The 18,192-nt window shown below is 40.0% G+C and overlaps 1 protein-coding gene across 1 annotated transcript in view; it reads right to left on the bottom strand.

Annotated features, from left to right (window-relative positions):
• Positions 1-18,192, bottom strand: part of myom2 (myomesin 2) — a 97,718-nt gene that overhangs the window by 73,386 nt on the left and 6,140 nt on the right. Inside the window, exons 2-6 of the mRNA XM_003215490.4 lie at positions 15,468-15,601; positions 12,901-13,035; positions 8,598-8,739; positions 8,280-8,437; positions 6,581-6,673 (exon numbers count right to left, since the gene is read on the bottom strand). Coding sequence (XP_003215538.2) covers positions 6,581-6,673; positions 8,280-8,437; positions 8,598-8,739; positions 12,901-13,035; positions 15,468-15,574 — 635 coding nt within the window. The 5' untranslated portion in view covers positions 15,575-15,601. The remainder of the gene's footprint in view (positions 1-6,580; positions 6,674-8,279; positions 8,438-8,597; positions 8,740-12,900; positions 13,036-15,467; positions 15,602-18,192) is intronic.

Genomic DNA, 18,192 nt, shown 5'->3' with positions numbered 1-18,192 from the left:
TACTTGGTTAATGATCCCTGTCCTCTTGATTATAGCTGGTTTGTAATTGTTATTTATTGTCTATTTTAATTGTATAGTTGTATCTGTTTTAATATGGTCTCTCAATTGCTGGCCATGTAATGTATGTTGTTATTTTTATTGGAAACCGCCCTGAGTCCCCTTGGGGAGATAGGGCGGTATATAAATAAAGTTTTATTATATTATTATTGTCTAGGCATCCTAGGATGCTTCCAGGATAGATCCAGGACAGAGCCCAGCCAGAAGTAACCCTACGTCATGTGATGGGTTCCACTCTGGTTCCATCAGGAAGCGTCATGGGACGAAGCCCAAACCTTGTGTGATGAGGTCCTTAATGAAAATTTACACCCCTCATTTAGTGTGATATCCATAGGCCTCTTTGTAAGATCAGCTAGGGAATTCCATAGGAATTGTTTATATTGTTTGGGTTAGAGATGAAAAAAATAATCTGGGCTGGAAATGAATTTATTTGATTGTTTGAAGACATATTATTTTCAGGCATATCACATGAGTCTTAATACCATGACTTTCTGTGCATGCTTTTTTTTAAAAAAAAATGTCTGGTTTTGAAAGCTGATGCTGATATTTATCTCTCTATTCAGATGGCATAATAAAGATACTGCTGTAGTATGGACTTTGAGATGGCTTGTGTAAAAGAAATTAGTCCCTGAAGGTCCGCGCTCTCATTCTGTTAGAGTTAGGCTTCCACATTAGCAGATTTGATTATCCGTAGATTACTGCAGCACCTTCACTACTGCTCAATGCCATTTTAAAAAGGGACTTGGATAACATTGGTGTTGCCAGGCCACCCCACCAATATAGGTATTTTGTTTTGTGCATACTAAATATGACTTGGGAGCTCGGTAGATATCCATGTCTTTTTCATTTTCACACAGATCCTGTGTCCCTAAGCCCTGTGAAAGTGGCAGGTCAACCATACTGAAGTATTATTATGCTACTAACACAGTGAAAACTAAGGGTGTGTGAAACTACAGAAATTCATTCTGTTTTCATTTTGAATTTTGGATGCCCCTCTGTTCTGTTGTCAGGAAGATCCCAGGAAATTAGGAAGTGGGGCGTTTGGATTTGTAATTTGGTATCTGGAGTTCTGTTTCCACTTCAGGAAGCATCTTCCCTAAAACGGAACTGAAATGGGTACGGGGGAGATAGGACATCCAAAATTCATAACAAAAATAGAATGAAAACAGAATGGATTTCTGCTGTTTCACACACCCCTAGTGAAAACAACAAAGTAATATGTAAAAGAGATTAGGGAGCTATTGGTTTTATTAAATATTGAGGTTAAGCTTTCCAACCTACATTAGAATGGAGTCAGGAAAATATTGGATATGGGAGAAGACTTATATACAGTTTAATAGACTAGGATTTTATTGGCCAATTTAAGAAGTATATAAAATATGCAAGATGTGTAATTTGGTCTTCTTTAGGTATTAAAAAATCAATACTAATAAAGCCTGAAATAATGATAACATTTGGTTGGATTTTAATAGTGTAGATAGAGTTTGCCCAAAGGGAAAACTAGATTTTTGAGGAGAGTGAAGAGTCCTCAGAGACAGGCAAATGGAGAGATGAAAGAGTATCCCATTGCAACTTTAAAATGATGAGGTGATGCCGCATCTTTGACTCCTCAGGAATGTTTCCACTGAAGCCAGGGAGCACCTAGTATATTCATAGGAATAAAATGTCACGCTTGCATCAGAGGGAAAAGTTCTCTGCATAAGCTTTCAAGAACTGCTAAGATGACAGCCAAGAAATTCCTAAGCTGCTTTAAGTAGCCACATATCAGATGACTTGAAACTCAGCATATTGGCATGAACAGCTGAGAAGAATACTCAAATAGTCAGAGAATCCTAACTGTTTGGTAACCCCCCCCCCAATTAATGCTAAAGATATGTGAATCTTTTTCAGTATTTATAACTGCAATGGAATGGCCAAATGCTCCACATCAAGGCACATCTCTAAGCCTCCAAAAATGCATGGGTTTTAAAACCCAAATTGGGGAAGTTTAGTCTAATATGCAAATAGATCTTGCACAAAGGCTGGAGGTTCATTAATAAGATATGAATCTTATCATTTAGAAAATGTAATTTAGCAACCATATCTATCTGATCTGAAAGATAACGACTACTTTTAATGAAATCCATCTAATCTCCAATACCAAAATAAGCAAAGCAAAAGCAAAAAAGTTTATGGAAATTTACAATCAGAGCGTCATTCTCTTGGGATTGTTGCAAAAGCAACTTGGGGGGGGGATGAAATGCATCATATACCCACAAGTTTTTTTAAAGGGAAAATAGCAGGTTTAGCTAGTATTTTTGATCAAGAAAACAGAAGTATTATATCCCACACCTCCCTAGATTGTTTCTGGTATAGAGCCTAACTATACATTGTGCTAAATAAATATCCTGCCACATTCCCAGTAAGGATTTTTAAATGTACATTAGACATAGGTATAAATTCCATTGGGACTATGACATAGACAGATTTATCTCTTTTCTCCCAATGAGGGAAGCATACTCAATATAGATGTTTTGCCTCAAAGAGTTATTGTGAGGATACAATGCGAATAAGGCTCTTGAATGCTACCTTTAGTTCACTGGAGGTCACTCTCATTATTAGGATGGAGAAAATAATGTAAGCATTTGTGTTTAATGACAAAGGGAGACTTGTAAAATTTCTCATTATAATAAACTGTACAAGTTTATTATGCACAATCATGTATCCAGCAGCTGGCATAGAATCAGAGCTAGTTTCATGTAATAATAGTCTAGAGGGGGTGGAAGGACATGTATGAATGAGTGTGTGTGTGGGCACTATAGACAATACGGGAGGGGTGAACAAAGTCCCCTTCTACACTACCATATAATCCAGATTATCGAAGCAAATAATACACATTATCTGCTTTGAACTGGATTATATGAGTCTACACTTCCATATAATCCAGTTCAAAGTAGATAATCTGAATTTTATAAGGCAGTGTAGAAAAGGGCCAAAGTGTGACCCTGCTCGTAGGATTGTAATTACAATCTCGTAGGATTGTAATTCTGCGTCAGTGAGGATATTTTTTCATGTGTATATCTGCTCCACCATGTTTCCTTTTGTCCTATTACTACTGATACAACAGAAATGAGTAAGTTTGTGAAGGGAAGTGGTGACAAGTGCTATGTGTTACACCTTAACAGCATTTGGAGGTCCACACCCTGTCCTCATCATACAGTGTAAAGCAGTGGTTCCCAACCTTTGGTCCTCCAGGTGTTTTGGACTTCAGCTCCCACAATTTTTAATAGCTGGTAAAATGGCTGGGATTTCTGGGAGTTGAAGTCCAAAACACCTGGAGGACCAATTGTTGGGAAACACTGGTGTAAAGGAAGGGGGGGGGGACTTCTCAGATATACTAAGAGCACACGGTTTCTATTAGATTGCCCAGTTGCTCCAGAGCCCCAATTAATATACCCACATTTGGTTATTTAAAAATAGAATTTATTGTTGCCTTGATTTGCATATTTTTCAAGAAAATATTAGCCCATTGCTACCATGAACCATTACATTAATGATCCAATAACCTTCAAGTACCAATACTAAAGAGGCACCAGTACTGTGTATGCAGTTTCTTCCCTCTTCTAACCCTGTATCCAGGCCTGGTGCAACATGAAGGCCGTTGAAGCGGCCACATTGGGAGCACGTCAAGGGGGGGGGCGCTGTTGAAGACTCGACAGTGCCCCCATGTAAATTTACCAAGGAGGGAGGCGGCGGTGGTGGCAGGGACCATCGCCTCCCTCCTCGGTGAAGAGCTAGGCCTCAGATGAGGCCTTCTCTGAAGAGGAAGGTGATAGTCCCCGCCGCCACTGCTGCCTCCCTCCTCGGCGAATGCGGAAGGCCTATCTGGGGCCTAGCTATTCTCGTGAAGTCTCGCGAGGACTCATGAGACCTCGCGAGAAAAGCTAGGCCTCAGGCCTTCCGTGTTCGCCAAGGAGGGAGGCGGCGGGGACCATTGCCTCCCTCCTCAGTGAAGGTCTCAACTTCTGCTGAGGATGGAGGCGATGATCCCGCTGCCGCCTCTGCCCTCGGCAAACGGGGAAGGTCTACTGAGGCCTAGCTATTCTTGTGAGACCTCACGAGAAAAGCTAGACCTCAGATAGGCCTTCCGCGTTCACCAAGGAGGGAGGCAGCAGGGACCATGGCCTCCCTCCTTGGCGAACGTGGAAGCACTTCGCCTGGGAGGGAGGTGATGTCTTCCCCGCCGCCGCCGGAGGCATGTGCAGGGCCTTGAGGGTGGGGGGCGCAATTTTAGGGGGGGGGGTGCGGCCACTTACTTTGCTTACAAAGCGAAATTACCTAGGGCCGCTCCTGCCTGTATCCAAACAATGAGTACAAAAATGCACATTCAAATTCAGTCAATGGGTTCTTCAGCAATACAGCCACTAAGAGAAAAGCGAAGAAATATGTCCTACTAGAATAGGTGTACCTTAAATCAGGTTCCTTCCTTTTCCAAAATTTATGAAAGTCATATTGATGGCTTTGTGGCTTTGTTATAATAAATGCTCAGTGGAGAAAACTAGATTGGAACTCTTGCACAGTGGGAGAGGGGGATTTGGGGTTTTACCCACCATAGTCCTGGTCAGAATGGTATCTCATGTAACTATTTCAGATAGGAAAGACCAAATATTTCTTCCTCTTTCACCAACAACTTGAAAAAAAAACCCTCTGTTAGTATATCTCCCATAATCTTGAACCAACAGGGCTTGCATTCATACTGGATGGGAGATTCTGGAAAATGTATCATGTAACAGTAAGTTTTCCTAATTCTTCCCTCCCGCATGCCACTGTCTCAACCTGAGTCTTTGTTCAGACAGATTATCATTAAAAAAAAACAGTCATGCAAGTACTAAAAATGTGGATCATGATCCTAAAGTACCCCAAAATTTGCAGAAATTCTAACACACAAGCAAAGGGATATAGAGAATGTTCCAATCAGCTCCCAAACAGAGAAGCATCAAAGGCTGCAACTTATAGAAATGTTAAAATGGGTTAGCACCCAGGTTGCTATTAGACTTCTAGTGAGGAGTAAATATTTTCTAGCAAAATAAATAACTTGCCTCTTTTCCTCCCCTATTGTTCCTATAGAAACTAAGATGAAAAAAGAAAATGAGCATTTCAATATATATCTTCTTTATAGTAGTTCTGCTGACCTTTTCTCTGAAATCTTGAATGTTTTTCAATTTAGCAAAATTGCTTATATTCCTGCTGATCAGTAGGTGCCCTGGATCTTTAGGGTCAGTATCCTGGATCACTTCCAGGGCCAGCCTTTACGTTTGGCAAAATGAGGCCATCGGATGTTAGATGCTGGGAGGCACACGGAGCAGTCCCCTACCCATACACTTTTTCTCTTAAGCTGCCACAAGAACCCCCTTCTCCTGTGGAATGGAAAGCAGAGACATATGTGTCTCTTCTACATTCCCTAGTTGCTCACAATCTTTCTTTACAGTAAGCTTTCTGGTCCCAATAAGTATTATGTTGGAGTGGTTCTTGGATGAGATACCATCAATGGAGACAAAGTGCTGTAGACAATATTTCATAAGAAAAAACTGCCAAAATCATTTCTAAGTGTTCCTTCTCTATGAAACTCCTATGAAAATGTTATTGTGCTGGCACAAGAAAGTTCAATTGAAAGCACAAGCACACCACAAGCAACCTATGATGACTTCATCTTCAAATATTTAAACAACAGGGAGTTCAGAGCAGCCTAAATTAGCTCCTATACCTTCTGCCAATGTATTTGGGAGCCATACATCAAAAGTACTAGCTCAGTTGCACTAGGGGTTGCCATCAGCACTACCTACTTGCTGGGTTAGGGCCACAAGGCCCCTGGAAATTTTAAAAAACTTCAAATAAGAAACAATAACTAAAGAGAACACAGCTCTAAGAACATCTAGTTTCTCCAACATCAGTCTATGGTCAACTTTCAATAGGTTGTACTGAAGAACCTAGAGATTTCTGGAGGGGTGTTCTCTGCATCTTCCAGCAAAACTTTATGGTCAGCTACTGGCAAAAGGTGGTCATAGTCACCCTGGAGGACCTAGAGATCCCCAGAGAGAACATTTTAACATGAATAATCAAATCTGAATAACAAATAATCAAAAGTAAAATCAGAAAATGTGAAGAGCCAACTGGAATCTGTATATATGCGTGGAACTCTGCCACCAAAGGTGGGATACCGACTCAATCAGTGTCTGTGCTCACACAAGCTTCATTTTCACACATGCCAAACAGTGGGATAGGGTCTCTTTACCAAATATCACCACAGTCAGGCTGGTTCACTTAGATCTCTATACAGATTTTGCATTATGAAGAAGGGCATCTGAACCTTGATATGCTGGTTACTAGACAGTATGCTAAATGTATGGAAATATATTTACATATTAACCTGAAAGTCTGCAGTTTCCCATTCACTAACCAGGATGTAACACCCACTGAATTCAATGGGAATTATTTCTGAGGAAACACATCCAGGATTGCACTAGTAGAGTCTTTCCCACATTACCTGTTTATTTCCAACACATGCACTCCATATTTGCTTTCAATCCTGTACTTTCCAGGCTCACTGGCAGGAGTAATTAGTTCCTCATTTTTGTACCTGACAAATGAATAGAAAACAAACTGAAATAGTAATGAATGGGTGGGGGGGGGGGGGTTATGAAGTTTGGACACAAAGGGCAACAACACGAGTTGTGAACATCTGAATATATAAAAAAGATATAGGAACAATGCAGAATTCATGTCCAGAAGTCTTCTTTACAGATGTCTTTCTGTGATTCTACATATATGTCTTGCTCAACATAACAAATAGCAGCTTTCGCAGGGGAACCAATTTTCAATAAAGCAAATTGTTGGCAACCCCACTTTCTCAATGGGCAAGATCCCAGTTGAAATTTCCAACAGCATCATGTGGATGATCTTTGCTAAAATGTAATGAAACATAACCAACTGTGGGGTATGTCCCATTTACCTAAGCTAATCTAAGTCAAGGCAATTCAGTGCAATTACAGTGATTGAACACAGAGGACTTGTGCCTTTTGCCAAAGAGAGATTCTTAGCACTTGGAGATGGCCTTGAATCACTTTCATTTCTAAACTACCACTGAAGGTTTACACAAGACATCTTTTTTGGCATATGATCATATTAATTGTCCCATAAGAGGTTGGATCCTTCTCTAGCACTTTGGTCTTCGTGTGGCTCAATAACAAAGTACAGTATATATTTGTTCAGTGACTCTAAACAAAGGAAGAATTCCCTCTGAAATACAGAGCCCATTCAAAATACAGGGTCATAGTGCTATATATTCCATTTTATCTGCCATTAAACATCCTATGGAATCCCAAGGTTTGTAGTTTGGGGCAGTAGGAGAGCTCTGGCTGAAAATTCTAATTAACCCTCTTTCAATTGCAAATCTCAGGATTCAAAAGGATGGAACCATGGCAATGAAAGGAGAACCATAGCATGGTATTTGTGTAGTTGGAAAGGCTAGCTGCTGCCAATTAGGGAAGAGCAATACCAAACAATATAAAAATACTTGAAAATCATAAATTAAACTAAATCCCACAGCTAACAGTTATGCTTTCTGGAAGATTCTGGATGTTGTAGAATAAACAAGAAACATTTCCAAACTTTGATACTGGGCTAGACAGAGCAATAATTTGACTTGCTATACAACACCTCTCTATGTTCCTATGACACATGGGAGGTAATCAGTAATACCCTTTACATGCATGGATGTTTTCAGGAAACCAACACTGGCTGAACAAGCCAGTCCTAGCTGACTTTGTAGTATTTGACTCATATTTTCAGTCAGGAATAGGAATCTTTGAACTTTACACTGCTCTATTAAAAATCAATGCAGGTTCTACCATTGTTTTGCAGGGTAATGCAAGACATTCAAAGAGAGACTGCTAAGAGAAGCATGTAGCACATCTTTCCTTTGCTGTCTCTTGAGCAATTACATCAGCAGGCAGCAGATTCTAAGTTCTGAAATATGCAGTGTATGTCTGCACTGCAGTACAAAGCCTAAAACCTTTCTCCCTTCAGCAGCAATGTCAACAAGACCCATCCAGCATGTCTTTGAGGATTATAAATGGGTTTTAACATAGCCATTATACATGTGACACTGAATAGCGAAGCTAAAGCAACCAAATGAAAGCAGCTTAGCACCATTTTGAGATCCCTTGAGTGGGTCAAAGCCTTACCATTGTACAACAGGAGTGGGAAATCCCTGGACTGTGAAGAAGAGCTTGACAGCCATCCTTTCCCAAATGGTGTGGGACCGGAGCCGTACCAGAATTTCTGGAGCTCGGGCAATGCTCTCTTCAACAGCATACCTTTCCAGTGCCATTTTTTCCTGTACCTGAAGATAGGAAATAAGGAATTAAAATATGCAGAAATAAAAGGGATCATATCTGTCCTGATAGGAATAACAAAGAGGAAAAATAAGAAATTATTGAGAGCCTGTTCAGTAAACCCACAAACTAAGGAAAGACCAAATGAAGAAAACGCTCTCACAGTACCATCCTTTGTATGGTGACTTTATCCAGTTGTTCTCTAGCGAGAAGTTTGGCTGTGCGCAGCTCCTCTTCCAAAGAGGACAAACTTTTGACATACCGGATTCTCCTCTGTTCACTCCAATGCTGGGACTTTTGCTCCTGGCTCCTACAAGAGCAGAAGTAAAAACCAGAGAGAGTTGAGCCAACATCAAAGCTGTGGTGTTAGTATTAAAATGCTATGGCAAGCCAAACAATGCTATGAAGTCACATTAGCAGCTTTACAGAAATGGAGGTTCTGCATTCTGAACTCTCACACATACACACACAGTATAATGCAGCCAAAATCTCGAGGAACAGAGGCACACGTGCCTCTCTCCTTCTACATTCCTTCTCTATAAGTGGCTTAGCAAAGTAGATGTTCATCCAGATTTCTCCAGCCCATTGCTCTCAAGAGATGCCAAGCAGACTGGTTTTAAATGCTAACACATTTAATCTAAATATGTTCAAATGGTTCCTAATTGGAGAAGGCTGGTATGGTGTGGTCACAGGGGAGCCAGAGGCTTCACCATAAAAAGTAAAATGCACCCCTGGGTGCCATCAAGGGATTCCTTTTCCTTGTTGTTCAGGGGCCAATACACTTGGCAGTTGTAAAGGGCTAATATTTGGGGGGGGGGGCCTCTGTGGGCCACTTGTCCTCCCTCCCTCTGTGCTTAATCATGGTTGGCTGCAACTCGTCACATAACCTGCCCCTCTTCACCGGCGTGATGTCTTCTCCTTGCTGATAGGCCCTTCCCCTGCCTGCCTTTTGTGGGTTGCGGGGAAGCCCTCTGAAGGCCACATCCAGTCTGCAAGCTTTAAGGCTCAGCGGCCTTTCCGCAAGAAATATCCTCTCTGTCACTTCCAGGTTTGAGGTGGAAAGGGCAGGTGCCACACACAGAAGTCCAGAAATTGTGGCAAATGGTACAGGAGTAGGCCTCAGAGCATCTGGAGCAGCTCAGGGCTACACTAAGGCCAATGAGACCTTGTTTGGTTAGAATTTATCCAAATCTTTAGTCGTAACACATTTAGGATGATTGTCAAATGCAAATGTATGCACAGAAATTTCAGAATGTATCCATCACAACATAATGCAAACAAGGTTTTCTGTGACACTAACATTATTTACAGGACAGAGGAGAAAATACTTCTGTTTTTGGGAAAGGGGGGAAATGACTAGACCAGTATCCAGCTTCCAAAGAGATCTGGTCAGTGGGAAGAATAAGTAACATGCCTATACAGATGGTAGGGATTTGAGATTACCATTTCAGAATTGTCAAATGTGAAGACTTATTCATATATTTAATAGATAATACAGCATATCCATGGTATTTCTGAATTATACTAGAGAGCGTGGTATCCATCAGCCTGAACAATGGGCCTATATTTAAGGTTTTTAAAGAATGGTGTGGTTGAAAGAGGAAGGACACAGAATTCAAGTAGTTTTACATTTTTTATTGTGGGTATTACTTTATAGTTCCATACCACTGATCAGATATTAACTTTGGCATGAATGGGCACAGCTATATTGTTGTGGTACGGCTGACTAAAATATAAATAACTAGTATGTTAACGTGAAACATAAGGCCCAGGTCACATGGATACTTCTATCCACTTTCCATTGAACTCACCTGATAAAAGGTTTAAGCTGAGCAACTCTGCCTATATGACAAAAATGTATAAGAGTTACAGAAGCAGCATGACAGCAATCCAGATGAGACCTTTTGTTATTCTGGATTTATTTCCTTACAACTGACTACATCTTGAAAATCGAATGAATTATTAAAACAAAGATCGGTGTTCATCTGCAGTGCAAAGACAGTGCTGCCAACAGGTAATTTGAGGTACCTGATCTTGTCTAAAGGGAAGAGATGATGACATCTTCATAACTCTGCCTTTCGTAACACACTGTGTCCATGTCTCTGGTGTATTTGTCGTACAGTACGTCAGTGGGCACGCAGCCACTCACACAAAACAGGAACAGGGCTGTCAGCCTATTTATTACAGGATTACATCTCTCAGTTGAAACTGAGATGTCACTATAACCCCCTCACCACACGAAAAATAGAATGTGAAGAAGATAACTATATTATAAGTAAATGACTCCAACATATATTTTCAGAATTAAGCAAGAACATACTACATGTCTGCAAACAAACAAACACATTCTGCACAGCCTGGTATTTAACCCACTTTTAAAGTCTATCTTCAGCATTGGCATATTCAGCTATGAGATTTATGAGACATTGAATGCTTTGGTATCTAAGACATAATAAATTAATGAAAAACTCAGCACACTATGAAATGTCTTGTCATGTTGACAATTCTGCCGGTAAAACGTCTTCCCCTTAGCATTTGGGGACCCAAGAGGGAAGGTGTTGTGAGATCTTAAAATAGGAACTTATTTACTTTCATATTTGAAGACATGGGGGAGTCCTTTAGCCCACCTCAGCGGCCTTGGATCCCATCCAAGAAGAAAAAAGGGTATAAATCTAATAAATAAATACATGTCCCATAGCACATTCCTTGACCTGCCTGACACAATATAACTCTATAGTAATATCAAGATAAGAAAGTAGTCCATATAAACATTAAAAACAGTATGCAATCAAAGATTAAGCTTGGAATTTCAAGTGAAGATCTGAAGCCCTAAGAGTTTGGAGTTGGAAAACACTTTTTTAGTCATCATGTGCGTTCTTGGTTGAAGGATTCTGGGAGTTTTTATCCAAAAAATAACTTTCCCAAGATCTTAAACATTCCACTTTCTAATGTCTACAGCTTTTGACTAAATGCCTCCCTTGTTTCCTTAGGCTGGATCTCCAAAGTGTAGACCCATATAATGCTGTCCCATGTAGACTTCTGATTCTGACTTTCATCTAATTCAGTCAGTTGGACTGAGGACTTCCTTCTCCAAACTTTCCTTCTTATTGCTCATTGTTTAACTGGTCTCCTGCTTTTTGGGCCTCTTTCTCTTTTCTTAAATCCAGGAAAACCTTCTATTTCATCAAGGGCATCTTCTCCATTCTCTACACCATTCTGCATATTTCCCTCTTTTGGGTATGAGCACCTCAGCCAATGACACTAGTTCATGGCTCAAACAAGATTTGCTGTGATATTGAAGCTACAAAAACTTATTTACATGATATGTTAAGTATTATGGGTACCTATCAAGGCCGACATCACTCCAGGAGATTTCTCCCACTTTCTAGCTGAGGGATGAGCAGCACCCATCAGACAGGCCAAACATGGCCACCAAGTACTATATCACATTTTCCAGCCCTCTTCAAAGCATATCATCCATTTTTTTTACTGAAACCCACATTTAATGTAAGCAGAAAACACTTAAAATGATTCACAAGGATTTTGCTATTATCAATGATATTTCTGGGAAACCCATAAAAAAACTTCTTTTAAAAAACGTTTTGTTTTTTAAAATAAAAAAATACATTTCTAGTTTGTTTCCAAATGTGATCAACTTCATGAAATGATGGTAAATCATAGAGCATGCTGTCCAAAAATTAACTCCTGGACCAGTACAAAATTGTCCACTTTTACTCTAAGGACCTCTTGATATGGGGCATTTTTGCCCTGTTTAGCCGCTTTTATGCATGGCTTGGATGGGACCTGCTGTGCACAATCACACAACTCATACTAGCCCCCACCCCACACTCCTCCCACCACTATGGGGAGGAAAGTGTTGGATAGAGCTACCTTCACTTTCCTTCCCTTTTTGCCTTGCAATGGCATTGCTGCGCGTTATTGCCTTTTCTGCTATCTGATGGGGGAAGAAAAGGGTGCCAACGCACCCTGTCCAGTCCTCACTGTGTGATGAGGGGAGGAGGGAAAGTGCACAGGGTGCTATGAACCACCCAGCACACCTTCCCTTTAGCGGCGCAATGGCATGGCCCAAAAGAGCCATGGGAAGAGGTCCTAGATTAGTGGTGTCCAACCTTTGGTCTTCCAGGTGTTTATGATTGCTTCTCCCAGAATTCCTGACCAATGAACAAGTTGATCTGGGCATCTGGGAGTTGGAGTCCCAAACATCTGGAGAATCAAAGGTTGTACAACACTGTAGACCATCCTTCTACAATTGCTCTTTGCTAATATTGTCTATGCAGCTTGTTGTACATGGAGAGGGCTATAGAGTAGGCAGTGATGGCCTAGAAAGGAGTTGGTGTGCTTTGGAGTACACCCTGCCCATCCCAGCCCACCCTCTCCACTGCTTCTTCAATCCCATTCCCACACACTTAAAGGCATCAAACCATATTTGAACAACTGAAGAGAGCTTTACCTTGCCAGGACTTCCTGTGATGCAGACACTTCATCAGATAAAGCATGTTGTCTTCTGGCACAAAGCACACATGTTGTTTTTCCCAAGTCGGAAGATGAAGATGTATCATAGGAAGCAGCCTGTCTAGAAGCAGCCCTTCAAATGTAAAGCAGAAATAACCAGAATGCAGTGCAAGATGTACACAGCTCTATGAACAAATGAAATCTACTTGTTGGGTCATTTGTACAAAGCAAAGGCTGGTGGGCATAGATTCTAAAGGGAAATCTATAAGGATCCTAGGAATTAATGTGAAGCTCCCCAGTTGGCCTTGCTACCTTCCTCATGATACCATTGTTTACTAGTATTCATCTGAATTTTGTATGATTTTCCTTCATCCTAACAGATGGATATTAAATCTTCTACTGGCAGTATTTCCACCTAACACCTGAAAGTCACTGGATCCCTTCTGATCTTGGAAGCTAAGCAGTCATCCCTGATACTCCTTGGCTGGGAGATTGCAAATCATTATCAGGTGCTGACAGCCATATTTTAGAAGGAAGAAACGGACAAAACCACCTCTACCCAGAAAGCCCTAGGAAATTAATAGTGTTGCCACAAATCAACAGACACCTTGAAGAGAAAGACACACATCTGTTGCCTGTTGACTTACAGAACTCAATGAATTTCATAGGGGTTTACTAGGCAAGGAATACTCAGATAGTTCCACTCTTTTGCTTTTGTCTCCATTTCCGCTGGAAGTCAGATCCCACCTTTTTTGAAATTGGATTAAGTCCACTGGTTAAAACAACTTTCCCACTCTTCACACCCATGAACTATAGGCATTGCAATTTTTTCTGTATCTCTCAATAAAATGAAGTGGTGATTCTCTAAGTGGCTATAATGGACCCAGCTCTTTCTGACTAGATAAAAAGTGCTTGAAATATTCAGTATAAACCTAATCTAGTCACCGTGCACCAATTTACACCTGGAAGTGCTGTATTAAATTTAAAACTAAAATTAAACAGAGAACTGAACGAATTTCTCTCCATTTATATAGAGTCAGTCTGTCACCCAAAGTTCACAAAAGGACATTTCAGTTGGATAGCAACTCTATGGTCCTTCCTGAATTATTTGCATGAGGAAAAGGAGATAAATGTCTCACATATCCAGGGTGAGAACAGTACTTCCACTTAACACAGAGGGAGTAAGGCAGTCCTGTCCCCAGAAAGAATTGTGATACCAGACTGTGGGTGGAAAGGCCTTCGCTGTGATGAAAACTTCTGGTGCCATAGCTTCCAATTGAAAGACAATGGAATTGTCCCAAAAAGTTGGGGACTGATAAAGGAAGAGAAAAAAGTATCCAAACCTCAAAAGCAGCAAAGCTGAAATTAAGCTTTAAATGAAACCCTTCATCTCTTTCACTTTGTTCTAAATGAAACTGTAATTTATACAGTTGCACATAGTGGGCATGGTCCTACACAGTTCAGGATAAAATCTTCCTGCTCATAAAAACATAGGATGCCTCTCAGCTGTCTTCTCTGGGGCTGCTTAACTGCTTGGTAAAGGCAAGCTCTTGGAAATTTTGCAAACTTTGTTTGAGACAATGAGGGTGTTCCCAGAGGTTGAGAACATCGCAATTTTGTGCAACAGCTTCTTAGATGCTTCATCCAACATAGCCAGTGGCCATGTTGTTGGGAGAGTCTGGAAACTTTTCCAAGCTCAAGATGGTGCTTTTTGTATGTATTTCCACTGGCAGTTGAAAGTGCACACCTGAGATATACATTAACAGAGCTAACTCCTATTGCTGATGCAAAGATGAACAAAAGAATGGGGAAGGGAATAAATAGTTGTTGTATTTGTTGTTGTTGTCGTTGTCGTTGTTGTTGTTGTTCATTAGAATTTCACACCAAACTCAGAGACATACATTTTATTTTAATGTACTTTTTCTGAATAAATAAACTCACATTTTCTAGTCCACAAAATCTGAGTTTCACTACCTTAAAAAAACTGTTTTGCTGCTCCAAATTATTAAAAAAATTAACTCTTACTGACACCTCATGAAAACCTGAGGTTATTCCCAAATTTACATTTGAATTTGGGAAATAGCTGTATTTGGAATGTCCACATTTCCCACTCTTTGCTAGTCAACAAAGAAACAATTTCTAAAGGAAGTTTAAAAGTTTAAGAATATGATTGTGTAGATTATAATGGCATTTTCTAGGAAAGAAAAGCCAGAAGAAGATATGCCTGCTATTTATGGTGCAGAGAAGGAATCCCTGCCTCATGTCATGGAGTCGAGTCCTTCAAATCAATTGTACATATTGTTGGCTTGTTGGCTAAGTTCATTTCAGGACTGAACCACTGCATATGCAAAGCTTCTTAATGGTTCAAGAAAAATCAGAGCTATGGTCATGTATTGCAGCTTGTCAAATGTCCAACAGGTTAGTCTCTGCAGTATCATGCAAGCAGAAGGGGAAACAGGTGTTTTCCACAACCTAGTGAGCTAGAAGGGATCGTTTTGCGTCATTGGTCAAAAGCTGTGGCGGGCTGTGACATCTTCCTATGGAAGTGGAAACTAAGTGACTTACCTCCTTGCTGAATATTCCTGAAGCATATATCGTGTCTGAATGTTGCGATAAGACTGGTCAAAATGCTTGTGCCTTTTTTGATAAAACGGCACTCTCTTAGATGACATCTTGGAATCCACTACTGCTCACGGTTCCTGTAAATAAAATAGCAAAAAAGTTTTAATCAAGAATTTCATTTCACTTCATTCTTTTCCTTTAAAATATTCCTCTCAAAGGGGCAATACCACCAGTAGATGCATTTTTTTACTTTCTGAATTACTCATTCAGATAAAGTAGTGGACACAATTAGGAAATATATTTGCCAACACCATATATGTTTTATTGGAAATAAATCCCACTGCATTCATTGGGATGTACTACAGTGTGCCTTGTATAAAGTCATCAACATTTCATCATATTTCACTCAACATTTGCCATCTTCAGTGAACTGTTATAAGTTTTGCTCTATAGTAAGTGATTTGTGGTTGCAACCTGGTGTTGTAGTCACAACTGCTTAACAACTTAACAATTGCCGCCGTTTGATATTTGCTTTAAAAAGCATACATAGGAAAGACTCTAGTTTTACTAAAGGAAATAGAAATGAAATTTAGTTGTTAATTCCATAGTTTCTATATAACATTATTGCAACTAACTGACATGGATCAGGGCTACTGAATATTAAAGAAACACCTAAAACATAACCAATTCAATAGAAAATAGAGGGAAGAAGACGAAGAAGGAGGAGGAGGAGGAGGTGGTGGTGGTTTATTTATACCCAGCCACCATCTCCCAGAAGGGGCGGCGTACAAAAGCACATACAAGTGCCATAACACATAAAAATAGAGGTAAAATTACATCACATATTAGACAATGACAACATCAGTTAAGATAAAATCAATACATTATAAAAAGTCCAATTTAAAACATCAATAAAACACAGTACAAATTGCCATAAAAACTAATAGTACAGCATCCCAGCCACTGCCCTAGTAAACCATTAACGTGCTAGTGACCATACTAAATTGTTTGGTCCTTAGATTGGCAGATGTCTTAATCATTTCCTGAGGTCTGCCTGAAGAGCCATATTTTCAGCTCCTTGCGAAAACATTATAATATGGGGGCAAGCCTATTATCCTTGAGGAGGGTGTTCCAAAAATGGAGGGCCACCAACGAGAAGGCCCTCTCTCTTGTCCCCACCAGCCGCACTTGAAATGGAGGCGGGACCAAGAGGAGGGCCTCTCTGGGAGATCTTATAGTCCGAGCCAGTACATAGGGGAGATAGGTTGGACCATGTAGGGCTTTGTAGGTAAATAATCACACTTTGAACTGGGACCAAAAACATGTCGACAGCCAATGAAGTTGTTTCAATGTGGGCATGGTGTGCTCCCTATAGCTGCTCCTGTTAGCAACCTGGCTGCCGACCCTTGCACTAATTGCAGTTTCTGAGCCATCTTCAAAGGCAGCCCCACATAGAGTGCATTGCAGTAGTCCATTCTAGATGTAACTAACTAAGGATAAAGTAGCAGATAATGTTATAACCCGTCTTGAGCTGTGAGGAGAGGCGGGTAAGTAATACAATTATGATGATGATGGTGATGATGAATGAGCTTAATGCACCTTTCAGACTCAAAAAAGTAATTTACCATGAGCTTTCATGTCCTACAATCTGCTTCATATAACACCAGAAGTGTAATCTTAAATTTCAGGATGTGGGAATAAGATACCAGACAGCTATATTAAAAGGGTTGTTGAATGTGATCAACTGCATGTAGTTTTGCTGGTGGTTTGTTTTTCTGCTGAGTAAAGGCTTCTGATGGATGCGATGCACAATGAAAGCAATGCACAACAGGAGTGATGTGTGTTGGTCCCGTTGTGCATCAATCCCAATGTGTGTCAGTTACTCTGCCGACTCTCCTACATAGTAATGCAACAGTGGCCTATACTAGATATGGATATTACGGGACTGGCCGGATCTCATACTTACAAACTTTAAGTCCATTTATAAATATGTAAGTCCCCCGACAAAATTAATCTATGTATCCACTGTGAACCCCTGTTAATTCAAATATTTTCCCTTCTGGAGAATATTCTGAGTCTACTTTTTTTTCTATCACAGTCAGTTTTGAGTCACAGGTTTATTTTACCCAAGGGTTTTTAGTTATGCTGTCATTAGGTTATCATTAACATGAAAATGTACTTGCATTCCCTGGGTTGAAGTTTTAGTTTTTGCATATTAAATTTGACTGATATCATCTGTATTCTGTAAAAAAAAGGTTTCTAGCAATATTACATGCAAAGTGGCTCAAAAATGATGGTCTCCTCTTTGAAAAATTATTTTTGTTAACCAATCAGTCCCAATTTGCATTAAAATATCCACAATGTTAGTCTATGTCTACACACCAAGTTTGATTAAAATTGTTTCATAAATGTATATTTTAAAACTAATATAAAAATCTGATGTTTTGGAGGGGTGCTGGAAGAAATTGTTAATATTCTGTTTAATAGATAAATAGATAACATTGTTTGGTGACTCAGTTAACAACTTCCATGTTTTGTGGGAAGTATCTATCTGTTATGTTCTATAAAACCAGTCACCAAACTAGGCAGGTTATGCTATCTATTAAGACTAAAATAGACATTATATTACACTTTTCTGTTCTGCTCTACTTTAGAGTATATTATACAATAGCTATCACAACATAATTATTCTGTTCACTCTTCTCAAGTTTCATGCTTTTTCCCACCA

The sequence above is a fragment of the Anolis carolinensis genome, chromosome 1, assembly GCF_035594765.1.
Source record: "Anolis carolinensis isolate JA03-04 chromosome 1, rAnoCar3.1.pri, whole genome shotgun sequence".
NCBI lineage: Eukaryota > Metazoa > Chordata > Lepidosauria > Squamata > Dactyloidae > Anolis > Anolis carolinensis.
Note: the sequence above shows the minus strand (reverse complement) of the source record. Positions and strands in the feature narration are given on the sequence as shown.